The sequence below is a fragment of the Heloderma suspectum genome, chromosome 1 (genome assembly GCF_057233095.1).
Source record: "Heloderma suspectum isolate Gila_16-S chromosome 1, 16-S_ref, whole genome shotgun sequence".
Classification (NCBI taxonomy): Eukaryota; Metazoa; Chordata; class Lepidosauria; order Squamata; family Helodermatidae; genus Heloderma; species Heloderma suspectum.
The window spans coordinates 123,091,451-123,111,746 of record NC_139458.1 but is presented as its reverse complement, the minus strand read 5'-3'; the positions used below and the strand labels follow the sequence as shown (position 1 = coordinate 123,111,746).

The 20,296-nt window shown below is 41.6% G+C and overlaps 1 protein-coding gene across 4 annotated transcripts in view; it reads left to right on the top strand.

Annotated features, from left to right (window-relative positions):
- KCNQ1 (potassium voltage-gated channel subfamily Q member 1) overlaps positions 1 to 20,296 on the top strand; it is a 487,838-nt gene that overhangs the window by 326,390 nt on the left and 141,152 nt on the right. For all 4 annotated transcript variants that reach the window (XM_084855710.1, XM_084855719.1, XM_084855702.1 and 1 more), the window contains one exon: positions 12,479 to 12,554. In XM_084855710.1, coding sequence (XP_084711836.1) covers positions 12,479 to 12,554 — 76 coding nt within the window. The remainder of the gene's footprint in view (positions 1 to 12,478; positions 12,555 to 20,296) is intronic.

Genomic DNA, 20,296 nt, shown 5'->3' with positions numbered 1-20,296 from the left:
GAACCCTGAATTGAGAACTCTGTTTCCTAATCAAGGATTCTATATTTTGTACATTTTGTACATTTTAAAACAAAAATAGTGTATTATGCCCCTTCAGTTTTAGTTGGGATGGTCTCTTTCCTTTTGTTATCCTTTTCACATTTTGGAGACATTCCAGCATCCACTGGGCTTCAGTCCTGACCATGGGTCTCAGATTTGCAAAAGAGGGATATTCTTGCTAGTAATCATGGAGATCAGCCCTGTGATAGCATGCATTCAGCACCCATCAGTGGGGAGGGAGGCTTGTATACGCATGATAAATCTACCCCTGGCCCTGAATCCTCCCAAAGACTTTGCTGAATTAGGGTTGGTCACAATATTTTACAGTAGCTTGGATTCAAAGATTTTTTGTATGAACAATGGGCACTTGTTATTGGGGAGGTACCAATTCCCCTTCTGTTTACAGCCCCTTGCACCCCAAAAAGCTACTCTTGAGGGTCCCCAAACTGTCTGGAGCCAATTTTCAGAGTTTGTGGGGAGGTTATAGATGGGGATAATCAGTGTGGCACACACCTCCAGGCAAGCGGAAGGGCCTTCTATTCACACAGTGAGATCTTTGGATGCTAGGCATGGGGTTGTATTCAACTGTGTTCATCCACCAGTGGAACAGACACCACTGGTGGAACAGATTCACCGTCCTCCCTGGACCCACCAAATATGCTCTAGAGCAGCAGTTCTCAACCTGTGGGTCGCGACCCCTTTGGGGGTCGAACGACCCTTTCACAGGGGTCGCCTAAGACCATCGGAAAACACATATTTCCGATAGTCTTAGGAATCGAGACACCGCTCCTCTATCCGTCTCCAGGAGGGTCCGCCCACATGCAGATACGCCCACATTCGAGTACCCGGCGTGATGACATCATCGCGCCAACCCCATCACATACACCCCGTACAAATACAGGTGTATGGGACAGGGTTGGCGCCATAATGTACTTATGCGGACCAGTCACACATGTGTAGAGAGCAGCTACTGTGTAGAAAGCAGCTGCTGTGTTGAAAGCAGCTCCTCTGTTAAAAGCAGCTATTGTGTTGAAAGCAGCAGTATTGGAGGTAAAACGACACTTCATGAATTATAATTACTGGGTAAATGTAAAATCATGTACTGTAAAATCATCAACTACTGCAAAAAATATATCTGTACCACGGGAACTTAATCTGGATGCTGATCGGTCTTTTTATATTCAGCTGTGGTTGATGTGGATACTGCCCCCTTGTGATAGTAACAGGTATGTAAAAACAACAACGCAGAGAATGGTAAATCATAGGAAACTTTAATGAACTGTATTAACTGAACTATGCCATGTATCATTTATTGTATTATTAAAGCTATTGTTATATATTATTTTCATTAGCAAACCATCCCATAACAATGGATCTATTAGAAATAAATATTTCACAATATATAATTACATATTGTTTTTGTGATCACTATGCTTTAATTATGTTCAATTTGTAACAATGAAAATACATCCTGCATATCATATATTTACATTACGATTCATAACAGTAGCAAAATTACAGTTATGAAGTAGCAACGAAAATACTTTTATGGTTGGGGGTCACCACAACATGAGGAACTGTATTAAAGGGTCGCGGCATTAGGAAAGTTGAGAACCACTGCTCTAGAGGGTTGGGGGATGCTCCAGAGCAGATTTGGAGCAGAGAGGGTTGCAAGAGTGAGGAGAGGAAAGGGAAATGCCATTGTACCAATGGAAGTCCACTTATTTGTGTTCAATTTAAATTTTTCTGTGTAGTCACTTACATACTGGAGTTGGTATTTATTTTGTGATATCCTGTAATTCACATACCCATCTTAGCAGTATTACTGCCAGAATATCTCATCAATTTTGTTATGCTGAATTTCATTTTTTATGAGTCATATTTTTTATGAGTTGCTGATTTTTGGTTTATAGCCTTCAGTCATTTCTCCAAATATCTCTCAGGGATGGGTGACCCCCCCCATGCGCCGCTCGCTGGACCAGTGCCACTTACCCAACCCTGTTCAGCACTCTGGGCAAGCCACCGGATGGGCCACAGGTGAGCGGTGTGTAGCTCCTCTTCTTTCCATGAGCCACCATTTTGCATAAAAATTGTGCGTAAACTACATACATAAATCATGATTTCCACAAAATGGCAGCTGTAAATAGCACCATTTATGTGTGTGAATGGTCTAATTAAACCATTTATGCCTGTAATTTTGCATAAATTGTGCTATTTATAGCCTCCATTTTGTGGATATCACGATTTACAAAAGTAGCTTACCCACAATTTTTGCTGAACATGACACTCGGGGATAAGCAGGGATTCCCATGGTTGCCAACTTTGTGTGCACTGAGACTGGCAAGTGTGGGGATCTATGAGCTTGAGGCCCAACTGGATATCCTCTGACATCCCTAAACTCAGTATAATTCTGAATTCTACCATCTGCTAGCTTTGTTTCTTCAAAATATGTCATCTGTGGGCCAGTTCACACAATCACTGCAGCCCACAGTGGGTTGCGGTGCATGATGGTGGTCATTTTGAATATTTAAGCAGTGGCAGGCAGTCACTGTGGCTTATCATAATGTCTGAACCTGGTGCAGGGTAGTTTGTTGGTGTGGTTAACAAATCACCCACAACTCTAAAACAGCCCACTGGTTGTGGGTGGTTTGTTAACCACACCAACAACCCACCCTCACCAGGTTCAGATGTCACAGTAAGGCATGGCAACTGCCCGCCATGGCTTGAATATTCCAAATGGACACCAGCACACACTGCAACCTAGTGTGGCTTTAATAAACCACAGTGGGCTGCGGTGATCATGCGAACAGGGTCATTATGTTTGAACAGATCAAATATACTCCCTTTGTCCTCTTTCAAGCCACTAACGGAAAGCACAGAACAGAATTCTAGGTCTCCTAAGTAGTATTCCTCTATTAACTTAATTGTTGTCTTGATATCTTCTTGATGTTGATATCTTCCATTCTGTTCATTCCCTATTATTAGCCATTACTATAGTTGGTATATAAGAGAATGATAAAAATAATACATGTATGCAGTCATTCTAGTTAACTTACTGAAAACAAGGTATATTATGTCTACTACAATCCCCTTATTAACAAAATAATTGTCTAAAAAGGCTATAACCTATGGCCTGATTGGATTCCACCAGGAGAAGAACCTTCAGTGTGGTGGCCCCCTTCCTATGGAATTCCCTGCCTTTGGAAGTCAGGCAGGAGCCAGCATTGCGTTGCTTACAGCGCCTCCTGAAAACATTATTATTTCAGGAAGTCTTCCATGAGTGACTGGCCACAGCTTTATCAAAACTCTGTTTCTTTTTAGAAATAATAATTATTTTAACATGGTGTTTTTATTCTTTTATCCTGTTCACTGCTCCAAAATCTGTCTGGAGGTGGAGTGGTATACAAATGTTGTAAAAAATGAATGAATGAATGAATGAATGAATGAATGCACAGAATTTATCTTTTAAAATCTGCTCATTTTAAAAATGGCTTCCCCTTTATGTCTTATCCCGATCTCAGTGGTTACCCAGGGTAAGCGTCTCGATAATGTTCTTCCATGGATCAATAATGAGTAGTCAAATGACACAGAAATACATTATTAGAAGTTGCAACTTGATTAATATACTCCACCTGCTCCTATTTATAGGGAGCCAAAACAGACTTCTAGCACCAGCAAGACGGTTATGCCGGTGTTGGGAACTATGGTACTGGTCCTTAGCAGAACGTGTGGTTAAGCATTGTCTTGGGTTTTACATCATAATTTGTTTTAGAAAAGACAAAACTGCATGTTACCCGTAAATGTGTGCAACTGTAGCCTGTCAGCCCTCTCTGAAAGAGAAAAAGCAACTGCAGGGGATTGGGAGAGGGGATGCTTAATTCTTTTCCTGCTTGCTGTTTTCCCCACTACAAATCATGAACCCCACACAGTCCCCCTACTAGGTTGCCCCCCTGAAGGGCTGTTGGACTAAAGGTATATGCATTTGTCAGGCATATGTGTAGTTTGGCTCTATTCCCTCCATCTTTAAAGACATCGTATTGAAGGGGCCCAACTGAAAAGCCGATAAAAATTCAGGATAATAGGATGGGAGCCTTCAAGACAATAAACAAACTGTCTTTAGATCATCTCTAGTGCTAGAGGAATTGTATCTAATGTGTTGGCATTAGTTCTCCTTTGCCTGAAAAAGATTATGTTGAGAGAGTGTACTGCTATTAAGATCTTTCCCCCACCCCCACCCCTCCTTCATTGAAATATGGCCTGACATTCAAAACCAGAGGCCTGCTTTTACCAGGTATTTCTTTATAAAAGAAATCCTAATCGCAAGAAGATAAACTGCTTAAATAAAACTTGGTGAAAGAACAAGCTGAATGGTGGATTATGCTCTAACTACTTTAAAATACTCTGCATTAGGACAATTCTGAAGTTGTGTCCTCAGGGAAGCAAATAAAAACTGCTGGGGTTTTTAGGCATTTTCTGGGATGTACTGACCTTGGATTATATTTACTCTTTTAATCTTCAATTGTATCGTGTACGTGTACACAAAGAAGGGTTGTTTTTGTTTTGGTTTGTACATGGACAAAATTGACAGGGAAAGGGTAAACAGAGCTAGTTCTTCAACCGTTTTGAATCCATAAAAACATGCCACTGTGCTGTTAGTTGGTTTCATATTACACATTCTGATTTGGGGAGAAAGGCTGTTCTTTGCAAGCTGAACTCCCATAGTATTTCTCAGCCATTATAAAAGAAATCCTTTCGAGCCGCCACTTTTCTAGAAGTTGCAGTGCTGAAACAAATGTGTGAACAATTTTTTTTAATTGAATAAATAAATGTCCCATTGCAAGAGTGATAGATGTAGCTTTGCTGCTTTATTACAGATGTACTAATTCATTTTCTGATGTGAGTTCTTTAAAGAAGAAAGGTTCTGCAAGATTTCAGCATAGTGGAGCTTCAGTGAGGAAGATCAGTCAGTTGAGGGCGCTTATTGGCTGGTGGCCTCATCAGCCCACGCACCCCTCTAATCCCCAAAGAAGTTTCACAACTTTCTTTTTAAACACCCAACTGTCTTTTAAATATTTGCAATTTATTCTTCTTTTATTTATTCATAGCCTCATCCTTGGCATTTATACTTTTCCCTTAAAAATAATTCCCCAGAGCAGTTTATAATAAAGTATAAACATACAACAATACAGCATAAATAGATATTAATCAACATTAACCAAAGAATAACAATAAAATATGAGTCCAACCTAGAAACCAAACACCAGGAATAAATCATACAGTTAAAATGTGCCCAAATGATATCGAAGTAGGCACTAGGCAGGCTTCCCTGGAAAGAGTGTTCCATAGTCAGCAGAAAAGACCCATTCCTTCATCACCACCCACCAAATCTTTAATGGCAAAGGCGCACAGAGAAGGGCCTCTGACGATAACCATGAAGGGTGGGTAGACTCATATGGAGAGAGATGGTCCAACAAGCATCCTGATTCTGAGACATGAAAGGCTTTAAAGCAGAGGTGGGGAGTCTCTGGCCCAGGGGCCAAATCTAGCTCCCCAGGGTTCCCCAGATGGCCACACCCCTTTCTCCTGGCCCCACCGCCTTTCCTGACCACCAATTGTTTGGTGTAGATGTTTGGTGTAGGTGTTGTCCATGTAGATGTTTCGGCACTGGTGAGATATGTGGAAATGCAAAATCAGCTTCGGTCAGGTGAGGCAGTGGAAATGCGAAATCGGTGTCTGGGCCCAGTAATGGACTGAATGAGGGCCAATAAACTGAAGTTCAGTCCTGAAAAGACTGGAGTCCTGTTGGTGGGTAGTTCATCTGTCCACTCTGTTCTGCATAGGGTTACACGCCCCCCTAAAGGATAAAATTTTAAAGGTAGCCCACATATAACACATTACAGTAGTCCAGTCTGGAGGTTGCCAAAACATGGATTACTGCAAGCAAGCCTATCTTTGTCCAAGAATGGTCACAGTCTGGACAGCAATCAAAGCTGGTGGAAGATTCGCTAAGCCGTGAAGATCACTTTTGCCTCCAATGACAGAGCTGGAACTAGGAGCATTGCCCAAACTGTGAATTTAGAACTGTGGCTGTTCTACCTTTACAGGGTCTGAGAATAATTATGGGCTTTCAGCTTGCAAACAACAGACTTTCTGAGAATGTATAATACCAACTGGAAACTCCCTAAGAACTCTCAAGGTTCCCTTGGATTCCATTCAACTCCAAGAGTGGATCATTCTGATAGGTCCCCCACTCCCACACAGAGAAGTGGCTGCTACTGGTCTATGGTTGTTGTTTTTTTTAATTATACATGCACACACTTTATATATGTTATATAACTTATATATCCAACCTTTCATTAGATCAGGTGTAGTCAACTTGTGACCCTCCCGATATTTTAGCCTACATCTTCCATCAGCCATGGGAGTTATAGTCCAATACATAAGTTCCCCACCCCTACATTAGATAGTGAGCTTCTCATTAAGCTGTTTTACTCTAGTTGCGCTACAAGTATATCCATGATAACCTAAGGATTATAATCAATATGTTTCTTTAATGAGCTTGTAGTATTTACATGTGTGTGTTTTTCTGTTGGCTGTATTTTTAATTGCATTTCAAATTACAATAAAATTCCATGGGGGAAAAACAAGTCCACAATATGTGTTGGATCAAGGCTAGAATACTCCCATGATTGGCACAGTGGCCATGCAATCCCGAGCCACTTCTGAAAAGGTAGCCTGAGCATATATTTTGAGGTCTCCCTAGTCACCATACTGGGAGTCCTCATCAGCAAGTCTGAGACCACCTTCATCAGCTCAGGTAGGGAGACTGTTGGGCAGCAGGGAGGGTGGTACCTTAACAGAGTCACTAATCTGTCCTGAGATTCCAATACAAGGTATAAACACTCAAAATTGGTACCCCTTTAGACAGGACACTGGGAGAGGGAGTCCTTATACAGTATATATATCATCCCCCCACCGACTCTTGAGCCTCTCCTGGTGTTCCACAGAGTACCCAGATGGCACAACTGGGACAGATCAGCTCCTCTCAGTTCATTTCACCTAGGTCTCAGTGACAGAACGACTGAAGGATACAGGGGCTGAAGGATAAATGCGCATACATATAAACATGCAGCACTTAAATATTTTTTAAAGGCAAAAAGCCCACTGGACTCATGGCTGGCGAGAGAAAAGTGGTGACTGATCCAGTTTGACCTCCTGCTTTGTGCATATGTTATGCATGTCACAAAGCTGGGTGTGAGCCAGGAAAAGAATCTGCAGTCACAGTTCTTTCACTATTGCACTGAAATATCAGATTGAACCCCTTGCTCACCAGTATAAGCCAGCTCTTCTCTTACACATACGCACACATCACTAATTTTGTCAAAACTCCTTAAAAATCTTTACTTTGGGCTCCAATTATCCTGGTTAGAGCATTTTAATTGCCAACAGCTATCAATCGCTTTATTACTGTTAAATCATGTTTTTTTTTACAGGTAATAGTCCTTTGTTTATCTGTCTCAATAAGCAAAAGGTATGTGCATTCTAGTCCTTAGAAAGAAGCCTGCTTTCATAAACATCTGAAACCTGGTTGCCAAGTTCCAACAAAGGATAAAAAAAGAAAAGGAAGTAAAGTAGCATCCATAGTATTCAATAGTTGGTTTACTCTGATTTCAATCCTCCTATGCTGTGGTCCCTCATTTCCTGTTATGTAATATCTGGAGGTGCAACTTAATCCACTTCAGCCCATCGCCATGTAAAACACAGCTCAGCAATGAGAGAATCCATCATGAATACCTTGCTGGGAATAGCAGAATGTGTGAAAAGATTAGACTAACCTTGGACTACAGCAAATTCTATACCAAAATTCTCAAGAGACTAAATGCTGAAAGATTTCATTAGCCTAAAATGTACTAGTGAAATCGCTTCATGTGGGTGTTCCGGATCTCTTTCCCCATATTTTGTTACGGGGGGGGGGGGTGTCACTGCTTGCCTGCACAGAAAACAGATGCCAGCTTGGTTTCAACATGTATAATTAAATCTGGTATGCTAAAGACAAAGAATAAATAAGTATTCTTGCTTTCTTTTTAAAAATATATATTCCAGCATTTCTGTCAGGAAGGATTCAAGGTGGCACACAATTAAAGAAACAATGAAACTACTAAAATATAGTAAGTTCATAAAGTAAATGCAATCACATTAAATATTCAGCAGAGGAAGCATCAAAAATTTAGTACTTGTTGATAGGTTGGATCCAGAAGTAAGTTAGTAATGACTAACTTAAATCCCATTGATGTCTACTTTAAATGTGACTAAGTCTGGATCCAGCCCAATAAAACTAAGCTAAATCAAATGCTTGGTGGAATAAAAATTGTTAGTTTGTTTTAATTTTGCATTTCTTTTCCTTCTTTAAAAATTTTACATTTCTATACCCCCAATAGCTGAAGCGCTCTGGGGGATTTTTCTAAAAGCCCACAGAGACTGTGTGGCTGGCCTCTCTGAGTAGGTTCTTCCCCACCAGTGCCAAGGCACAGTGCTCTATGTCATTGCCAGTCAACCTACAAATAAAGAAGGGATTGGTGCGGTTTGTGCAGGAGCAGATATTCTCCATAGTATTCAGTACCCAAGCTGTTTAGGGCTTTATAAACCAGCACCTTGAAGTGTGCCTGGAAGCGAATCAAGAACCCAAAAAGTCAACAACAAAAGGTACTTGTTCTGTGTTTTCATTTAGTCTTCGGTCTAAAATCCAGAAAACAGTAAAAAAAAAAAAAACAACTATGGATATGTTTGGTAATATGTATCAACCATAGTATAATGTTATTTTGTAAATATATTTTAACTGTGTTTGATTGACTGATTGATCTATGCTGCACCTTTCTACCAAAAGATGGCACTCAAGGAAGCTCACAAAACAATTTTAAATAGATTAAAACAATAAAATACATTAAAATACAATAAAAACGTAACAGGTACAGAATAAAAACAGCACTCCTCTATTGAAGTCATAATGAAAGTGATACATGACCTTTAAATCCACCTGTCTTGCAAAAGACTGTAGCAAATATTTTGCATATGGTGGGCAGGGGAATTCAGTTCTAGAATATTTTACTAATCCAACTGTATCCATACTGAATTACTTCTATCATTATTTGCTGCATTTTATAATATTTAGTTGAATACTAAATAACTGTATAAATTATTTTCCTGATTTTCCATATTCAAATTGCTAATCAGACAAAATGTGAACACGTGCATGCTTGAATACACACACAGAGTGACACACAAAGCAAGCAAAACCAAAAACATTACATTAAAATTGGGGGATATGTTCCGCAAACTTAACACATGCCATTCAGACAATAATTCATATCAATCAAAGGCAGGAAATTCAAACTTTAAACTAAGTGTAGACTTGACATTCGGAATTTCCTGCCTTTGTCATGTTAGGTATGGCAAGTTGACTATGAATAGGAATGAAAGGTATTAAGAAATTTACTTTAATGGTACCTTTACAATGATTTTCCAAAGCATAGCGCAGTAATATTACAGTTAATTGTGGCTATTTAAGTCCATGAATTATTTATTTGTACGTATATATAAAATTATGGAACAATTTTAAATAATAAGCATATATGAATTTTCCCTAAGCTTCCTTTGCACTGTTATTGTCTCCTGTGGTTCATTGCTCTAGTACAAAAGCTGCCGCCATGCATGCTCGCTATCAGTGCAGTGGAAAAGCTCACCGTAGATATATTTAAAATGTACATTTATGTCAGAGGTCTCAAAGGGCTTGCAGTGTGGGGGAAGCATGGCTGGATGAATCACGTGTGCATCTTTTTGGCAGTTCTTCTGCAAAAGCCACCTTCCCGGAAAGTTCATTCTTGCTTTGAAATCTGTGTGGAAGCTAATAACAATTTAACACCCTCACACACAGAGAAATACAAAATTATGTTGTGGGGAGCTCTTTATACTCAGCAGTATCCAAACAGGCCGCTGCACTCCCACTGATTGCAGCTCCCTTCTGCAAGCTCTGCTCACCTGACCTGACCGGGAAATGAGCATTTCTGCTCATTCTGGGTTGCTTATAGAAACAATAATTCCTTATTGCACAAGGAGTTGTGCACAGGCACAAAAGGATACTGCCCACTAAATGAGGGTCAGTGTTTTTAGCATATCATTTGTCTGTTCAGGTTTCTAGCCCCTAAGTGTGTGGGATGCAAAGGGTTGGAAAAGCACTCCATAATCCTTCAGATGGGAATGTTTTATTTTTTCCTGTCCTCGATGCCTTGATTTTGGTGCCTTATATTGTTTTGATCGTTTGATCTATCATATTTTATTGGAATTTTATTGTATTTTAATATGCCATTCATTGCTTGGGGGGTATTTAATTTATATGAACCATAATAATAATTACAACTACTTTACTCAGCAATAGAAATCTCGCCATTAGTGACTATGCTTCCATTATAGTATATAGGAATGTCATTTAACTTTGGGTATAACTAGTGAGCATATAAATATTAAAGTGTGTGTTAAGCCGATACGTTTATGATTGCTAACATCATTGTGGTTTTGTATTTGGAACAATACTGTCCTGTTTTCAAGTTTTGTCAGGCTTTGTTCCTAACACATTAGATAAGGAGACAATGAAGTGCTTACAAGCTTACAGAAAGGGATGGCTAAAGAGCAGTTTAATGTAATATCATCTTCCCATCTCTTCAGTATATTTCAAATGGAAACTATGGTTCATACTTACAGGGAGTAAAATCTGAAACTGTTACAACGGTGACTTTGTGCCAGTGCTGGCTCCAAGTTTTGAAGGGCCCTTGGGCAGGAGACCCTCAGTGGGCCCCCTCCCTCAGTGAGTCTGCTTTCTCTCAGCTATTGTCACCAGCCCCTCCTCCTCTTTCTCATCATTTCCTATCGCTTGCGTGACAGGCAGGGAACCAGTGACAAGTAGGCAGTGGCATCTCCTGCTCCTCCTTCTCCCCATCACTGTTGTCTTGGCCAGAGTGACAGGCAAGTGAACCAGCAGGTTGCAATGGTGAAGTGGAGGAGCAGCTCCAGGGGGCTTGTTCCAATGAGGCCCTGCTGGAGTATGGTCCTCGGCAGGTGCTCAATCATGCCTACCCGTGATGCCAGCTCTGCCTAGTGCCCTCAGTCCAAGCTGTACAAACTGTTGTCACCAAGTGGCACCAAGTAGGGCATTTAGTGATACCTGCAAGCAATAGATGGGATGAAGCTATCCTCACCAGCTTTAGAGCTGAGAAAGTTTATAGTGTTGCTACTGTGACTCTGTCTCTTTAGAGGGCAGTCGTCTCACTCTTGTCTTTCACCAGTATTAAATTGACTTTAGTGAAGCTATTAATTATTGCCTTGAATGAAAAGAACAGTCTTGCTTGGCACACATCCAGCAATACATAGTGAGATATTGCACAAAGACAGTTCCCATCTGTTGGAATGAATACAATAGGCACTTTTTTTTAGAAAAAAATAATAATTTCATATAATGTACTAAACATTTCACTTAAGGGATGGCGTGGATGGGCGTGTGGCACAAAATGAATGCAGCATTCTCAAACCACATACTCAAGATTAGTTCTCTAGTAATCCAACTGAGGTTAGTGGTAACTGCTCTTTATAGCGCTCTTACCCTATACTTCTCTACTAAAAATAATTGTGCAAAAATACTCTCAAAGTATTATTTTTATCTCCCTGTTACCATATTTATTTATTTTATTTTCTTGGAAAAAAAAACCCTCTTCATCAGATATTTGGTAATGTAAGCTTCATTTTCTGACATATTCAGATTCCAATTAAATCAATGCAGCCTTTTCTTGTTTTACTTTTTATGTTCTGATATGCTTCATGATTACATATGTAAATGGTGTAGTGCCTTTTAGCTGGTCTTGCATCCAGACAGGGCAGTAGATATTTTTTGAAAAATAATGTGAGGGAAGAAAACATTTTATAAGTTGTGGCTGCACTGCTCTCCTTCCCCACTTCGTGTGTGTGTGTGTGTGTGTGTGTGTGTGGAGGGTGTCATAATAAAATGTGAGGGTGCTTGTTTTCCAGAATCCTGTGTATCAGCAAGCACAGAAATTTGAAACCTATACTTTTCAAAACGAATGACTGTGACTTTTGAGGGAAAGATAACTGGATGGATTCATTTGACATGGGCTAGGTTTCATACACTCCTCCTCACTACTTAATACAGTGAATGGCTCTAGGTCCTAGCCTAAATCGTACAGATAAAACTTTGGATTTTAGCTGCTTTGTCCTTTGTCACAATAATAGTAGCATGTTGTGTCCACAGGAAGAATTGTTGCCCCTTTTATAAACATTCACTTGTTACCAAAGCACTTACTGAGGGTCATTATCATTATTATCTGGGCAGGGATGCTCTTTTTCACCTGACTCGCCCTTCTCATTTTTCCCACAGCTTGCGAGAACATCACCGTTCTGCCATTAAGGTGATACGTCGGATGCAGTATTTTGTGGCGAAGAAGAAATTTCAGGTGAGTTGATGAATAGAGAGCTAGTTTTTCTAAATACACCCTTTTATTCTTCTGGCTCGTTGTTTCTTTTATGGGCTTAAGAAAGGAAAGACCAGGGCAATTCATTTTAGTAATGGCGAGCTACACCCACTATTCTCTCCCTTCTTGAATAGGGTGGTTGTTTAGCAGCAAGTTAGTCAACTGTGGATGCACTGGGAACAAGCTAAGCCCCTGAAATGCAGCATGAATTAAAATGTTATTTTCTGCTAATGGACTTGACCTTTCACCTCTTCTTATCTCTGTCTCCTTGCAATGCAAACATTCTCATATGTCTTCATTAATTCTGAGCTGTATATTATTGTCAGACTGACTCAGTGGGCCTAGAGATTAGAATACTACCTTAAACTTGCTTCTATCTTGTACTTGCTGAGGCCCTGATAAGAAGCTGGGATGGAAATTTGCTAGCACACTGGATGGTTTTCTGCCACCTTTCTCACACACACTCCTGGGAAAGCCTTTCTGAGAGGGGCAGTTAGCTGTATCTTGAAATATATTGTTCCTGTAATTCCCAGTGTCTATTTCATTTGCTGAGATTCTGGCATCTCAATGGGTTGCATTCCCATGACCATGTAATCGGTTTTAGGCCGTTCTTCAGGAGTAAGTGCCTTTTGAACGCTATTCATAAGCAGAAGTCAAATCCATCAGCCTCACCTACTAAAGGATTATCGAGTTCATTGAAAACTATATTCTCCTGCATATTCCATATCACTTTCCACAAACTTCCATTATGCCCTCTACTCAAAGACTGGAATTGGCTGGCATAGACAATTCCATGCTACAAAAGAAGAAATGGCATTCTATGCCCAGACAATCCAAATTCTGTTTTGTTTTGTTTTGTTTAAATGATTCTGTGATGTAGATTAGACTAATTTGCACAATTTCTCTTACATTGCAAAATTTATTTCTCTTTTAAAAACAAAAACAAATCCTTTTGGCATAATTTCTTGTGATTTTGCCAGTTAAAGTGAAAGAAATGGAACTCTGCAGAGCACTAATGTCCCAGCCCCAAGTAGTAAAAATCTTATTCAGCCACTTCTCTGTTTTCTGAACTTTTAGTGAGACGTTGCCCACACACTTTCAAATATATCCTCTTCTTTCCAGCGACAAGGCTAGAAACTTGCTTTTTAAAAAGAAAAATGTGACCTATGCTGCATGTAACTCCACACTTCATAATTTCCCAACACTCCTACAGATCCATGGCATGCACATAGCCCTGGCTATAGAGATGAGTTTCTGAAAGAGAAATCAGTCACCTCTGTAGTGGACTGCAACACCCTTAGAGCAGTGGAAAGGGTTCTACTCTGATAAAGGTCAGAAATAGGGATATGCACTAAACCAGAGTGCACACTCTTGCTTCTGCGTAACTCCTTATTCAGGCCCAGGTCATACATGACTGGTGCGGTGTGATTTCAGCCGGGGGAAAAACATCTTCCTTGTGGGCACGCTTCGTGTCACATTGGTAAAAGTATCTGTGCGAACATGGCCATATACAACAATCGTTGCTGTTGATGTTATTAAAATTGTTAATTTATCACTGTTCTGATCTACGCACAAATAGGCAATATACTAACCTTTGCAGCATTTACATATTAAAGTGTTTTTATCCTACTCTTCAACTGAAAAAGCTCCTAAAACAGCTTACATATAATCAATAAAAACAGGACACCTGCAGGTTTTCAATCTAAAAGGCAAAATATGAAAAAGGAAAAGAGATTAGAGGAAAAGGGGGCTGAGGGGGTAAACTCACCATTTCTAAAAGTTATATAGTAGTTCTTACATTGAGCAGCTTTGAATGGAAACAGTTTTGGGAGAGGAAGTACCAATAGAACTGATCTCTCAGCAGAGATAATGGCATGGCCCTCCACCTATCTCTCTTGCTGCAGCCTGGTGGATGGGTGCTGCCCAGTGACAGCTAAGGCATGGGTGGGGAAAACTATGATGGCGGTAGTATCTCAACAGAGCTGATGGAATGACTAATTCCATCTGGCTTCAGCAGAGGGAGAGGTTGGAAGTAGGGCCATTCCACCAGCTCTGCTGAAAGACCCACCATTGGACTCCTCCCTCAGCTGTCACCAGGCAGCAGCCATTCAGTTGACTTCATTAAGCAAAATAAAGTCGGTCCCAATCCTTGGGGGACTGCACTTCTTACTTCCTTCAATTGTGAGAAATACCCATTTATTCCTACTCCCTACTTCCTGATCTTTAAGCAGTTATCAATCCAGAAGAGGACCTATCTCCTTATCCCATGACTGCTAAATTTATTCACAAACAACAAAGGATCTAGTAGCACCTTAAAGACTAACAGATTTTTAATGGCGTATGATTTTGTAGATTAGAGCCCACTTCATCAAATTCATGAAGTATTATCCAGAGATGCAGGTATATATGCACATGGTTGACTGTGAAGGGAAGAAATGGTGAGGTCAGAGGGAAATGAAATGCAGAAAGTACAGGCAGTGACGTTATTAAAAGTGGCCATTCTCAAAACAATTGTTGCTGATAATGCCAGCATCCTGGCACTGGGTAAACAAATTAATAGCCAATACTAATAATGTCACTACCTGTACTTTCTGCATTTCATTCCCCTCTGACCTCACTGTTTTTAGACCTCACGGTTTTTAAACCTCACGGTTTTTAAACCATGAAACCATTCATTCTTCTTCGTGGTCTCTGTGCATCACATATATGGGGCTCTGTGCCTGTGCAGAGCCTCATTCAGGAAACTTCTATAGCTGAAGAAACGTTTTGGCAGGAACCCTCCCCCACCATCCCACTGCATACGTCCGAGTGGGTTCCCACCTATCTCCACAGTTCCTTTTCAACCGCCATCATGGCTGCCTCTTCGGGAACTTTGTCTGCGATTTTTTTCAGATTTTAGTGCTGAGGTTCTTGTTTGATGATGGAGACTGTGTAGGGACTATGACATGTACTATGACAGAACCAAGTATTTGGGGGCGACTCCTCCTCAGTACGGACTGTTGGCGTCGGTTGCGTGGCCTCCAGATAATGATGCCTTTCTACTACTACCATGAGTGCCTCCATGTTTGTCATCCTTGGGAAAGCCTCAAGGCCAGATGGATCAACCTCCTCTTGATCGCCCTTTACCATCTCCTCCAGTGCAAGAGCATGGGGAACAATGAGCAACAATACACCGGGCGGAACTCTCCCAGGATTCTGTGGAGGATTATCAGTCTGACTCTTCATCTTATTCTTCCATTCCTCCTTCAGTTTCATCTCCAGATGAAGCTGTGAGCACTAGGGACAGAGCATCTCCTTCCGAAGACATGGGTCATTTTTCGGAACAGGGGCTAAGAATGGCACAGTCCCTAGGGATAAATTTCCAAAAGCCAGCAGAATACATACAGGATCCAGTCTTCGATGCCGTGTATACTGAGGCAGTGATGCCAGGAACGATTCCTTTTCTTCCCACTTTTCTACAAATTGTGAAACAGACTTGGAATGCCCCGTCATCGATGGCACCCACCTTGAAGCGCCTGTATCGATGTATAAGGTACAGGAAAAAGATGCCTTTCTTTTTTCTCACCCATTTCTGAATTTGATCATTGTAGGGTTGGCTCAGGGTCGATCCCAGAAGCCTCATGCATCTCCTGTTGATAAGGAGGGATGTAGATTTGACCTTATGGGACGTAGACTGCATTCTTCTGCGGCTTTGGGACTTCACATGGTGAACTATCAAGCCATGATGTCACGTTATCAGTTATTTTTGTGGGAGAAGATGGGTTCTTTATGTACTTACCTCCTGGAAGTCCAGAGAAAGCTCACCAGAATGTTTCAGGTGGAAGCAGTAAGACTTTCCAGACAACAAATAAATACCACCCGTCATCAGGCGGATTGCAATGCAAAGTCCATGGTAGGCTCCATTGCACTACAACATCATGCTTAGCTTTATTCAGCTGGATTAACACCGGAGGCCCGTCCTAGAATTGAAGACTTACCTCTCGATGGAGAGGGATTATTTAATTCTAAAACGGATTATCAAATAGACTCTGCAAAAAGTAAGGTCAACGGTGAAGAAAATGGGCATTGGATAACCACAACAGCAATAATCTTTCAGGCTGAGGTGTTGGTTTCAACAGCATCAATGGTATTTTCAAAGGCAGGCTACAGATCGTACCCCACAGTACCAGCCACAGCAACAACGAGGAAGCAGTATTCTTCCTCCAAGTTTTGTCAATCATGAAGTCTGGCACTTCTTCCAAATGGCATCTTTGACTTGGAACTCCTCTGTGTTGTTCCACCTCTCTTTACTATGACTTTTGGCAACCGCCTATCTTTATTTCTTCCAGCTTGGCAGGCAATAACATCAGATTCTTGGGTGCTGGCTCTTGTTCACCACAGATACAAAATCGAATTCGATGTCCTCCCTCCGGTGGGAACCCTAAGAGTTACTGCTCTGTCGGAACCATTACACCTCGAGACGGAAGTGCTGCTTTAGAAAGGTGCAATTCAACACGTCCCCCTCGAGCAAATAAACAAGTTTTTTTTTTTTCTCCTGATATTTTACGGTTCCCAAAAGGGATGGAGGACTTTGTCCATTCTTGGATCTGCAGCTCCTGAACAAGTTTATCACACCAAAGAGATTCAGAATGACTGCTGACAACGATCCTTCCTCTCCTGAGAAAAGGAGTCTGGTTTGCTGCAGTGGACCTCAAAGATGCTTATTTCCACATCAACATCGAAGAAGCATGTCAGAGATTCCTTTGTTTTGCTGTCGGTTCCGACATGTTCCATTTTCAGGTGCACCCCTTCAGGCTAGCAACTGCCCCAAGAGTGTTCACGAAATGCATGGTGCTAGTCTGTGCATATCTCCATCTCAAAAGGATCGAAGTCTAGCCATATCTAGATAACTGGCTTCTAGTAGGCCCATCCAAGGAGTCTCTATCCTTGGATGGGCCTACTAGAAGCCAGTAGTACCATCGTAATGGTCCTAGATCTCTTAGATGCTCTGGCTCTATGCCTCAAGAAGGAGAAGTCGACATTATCTCCCACTCAGACTATACAATTCATCGGAGCGGTCTTAGACGCGAAGACAGGGCTTGCATACCTCACTGAGAAACACTTGGATCAGTTAATTACTCTGGCATTCACTCTTTTTCAAGACTGACATACACTGGCACACGTCATACAGTGCCTCTTGGGACACATGGCAGCAACTGTGTCGGTAGTGGAGTGAGCATGTCTAAAAATGAGAGCTTTACAGAACTGGTAAATTTATTCGTGCCTTCCACAACAAGACCAATGCTCACCGAACCTGACTGCTGTTTCCATACCATCCTCTCTTCTCTGGTGGATGAATCTGGTCAATCTCAATCAAGGCATCCTGTTTGTTCAATCTCTCCCGTCTCGAGTTCTCGCCACAGACGCCTCTCTCATCAGTTGGGGTGCCCATTGTGGACTACTGCAGATTAAGATTGATGGTTTATTTATTTATTGCATTTATACCCTGCCTTTTTTCCCTTGCAAGGAACCCAAGGCGGCTTACATTATCCTCCTCCTCTCCATTTTATCCTCACAACAACAACCCTGTGAGGTGGGTTGGGCTGAGAATCTGTGACTGGCCCGAAGTAACCCAGTGAGCTTCCATGGCCTAGTGGGGACTAGAACCCGGATCTCCCAGCTCCTAGTCCAACACTCTTGCCACTACACCACCCTGAGAACAGAAAAGACGGCCCCCATCAATTTTCTGGAGTTATTAGCGGTATGGAAGGCCTTAAAAGCCTTCATGAATTACCTACAGGGCAGACATGTCCAGATAAGGGACAACACTTCTGTTCTTTGGCACCTGAGCAAGTAAGGCAGTACCCTTTCGTCCAGACTGGTGGGGGTCACTGTCAAGATCTATGATTGGATTGTACCAAGGGGCATCCGCTTGACAGTGATTCATATTGCCAGAGTAGACAACACACTGGCAGATTCCCTCAGTCAATCTTACCAAGCATCCCACGAGTGGGAAATGTCTCCAATCATCCTACCTCTTCTTTTTCAGAGATGGGGACAGCCATCGGTGGACTTGTTTGCAAACCAGTCAAATGAGATTTGTGAACAGTTCTGCTTGAGAGCAGGAGTAGGTCAATCGTCATTGGGAGACGCCTTTCTCCTTTGATGGAGTGGGGCATTGTTCTATCTCTTTCCTCCATTTCCTCTGCTACTGAGAGTGATTGTGAAGATCAAGGAGGAGGAGACCAACTGTCTGTTGATAGCATCGTGATGGCCAAGGCAACCATGGTTCACGATTCTGTCCGACATGAGTAAAGGGAATTTTCTTCATCTTTTGCTCCTGCAGAATCTAATCTCACAGGATCAAGGATGGATCCAGCATCCGGACCTGGACACTTTGAAGCTGACTGCATGGAGAATTCAATAGAAGGGGCTCAAAGTTCCATGTCGTCACAGGTGCAACAGGTATTGGATGCTGCAAGGAAACCAGCTACCAGAAAGTCGTACTGGAATGAACGGACAATGTTTGAGAGTTTTGCTGTTTCTAAAGGGTTTTGCCCTTCCTCAAGTTCAATTTCAGATATTCTCTCTTTTCTTCATCATTTGTTTGAGAAGGGTCTTAAGTTCTCTTCTGTTAGAGTTTACACTGCAGCTGTCTCAGTTATGAGAGGACAGATACAGGGATATACAGTCTTCACTCACCCCCTCACTAAGCAACTTCTATGTGGATTATGGAATTTGGCTCCTCCAGTGAAGGATCTGGCTCCTCGGTGGAATCTTTCATTTGTACTGTAACATTTGATGACAAAACCTTTTGAATCTATGGCTACGACTGATATGCGTTTATTCTCCTGGAAAGTGGCATTCTTAGTAGCGATCACGTCATCTAGGAGAGCGTGTGAACTCTGTGCTCTGTGTACCGATGCTCCATTTACAGTGTTTCATAAAGAGAAGGTTGTCCTTCGCCCCAACCTCACATTTCTTCCTAAAGTGGTTTCATAATTTCACATCAATTAGTCTGTTGTGCTCCCTGTCTTTTTCCCATCACCATCATTGGATTTGGAGAGACATTTACGCAACCTTGATGTCCAAAGGGCCTTGGCGTTTTGCAAAGAGAGGATTAAATCATTTAAAAAATCGAAAAGAACATTTGTATGCTACACAGGTCTGAACAAGGGATTACCAGTATCAACTCAGAGGTTGGCTGCTTAGATAGTTCATACCATCAAATTGGCTTACCAGCTCATAAATCAAGAGCCTCCTCATTGAATCTGAGCTCATTCGACCAAGGCTATTGCACCATCGACAGCTTTGGGGAGAGGGATGGCTTTGAAGGACCTATGCAAGGCTGCAACATGGTCTATCCCTTCAACATTTGTGAAAAGGCACTGCGCAGCTATTCTGTCCTGTCATATGTCCCCTTGAGGACTCATTGTCACAGGAGGAAGAGTCCTCAAGGGGAGGCATGACCTTTCTTCCTTAATGGATTTTCCACAGTAAGAAAAAAGATGCAAGAATTGGTGGGGAAACATGGGAGAGTTGTGGGTGGAAGACAACAACACCTGAACCCCCTGTAAAATTCAGTGAATGAGGCAGGGTGATGGCACGATCAGACCCTCATCTGGAAGCATTCTTCCACTGTCATTGGAGTGGCTTCTGTCTGGCCTGGGGGGTGTCTCCATGAGCAATTTACTCTGAGCTGGCTGTGTTTCAAGGTTGTTAGGGATACGTGACGTTGTGGCCCT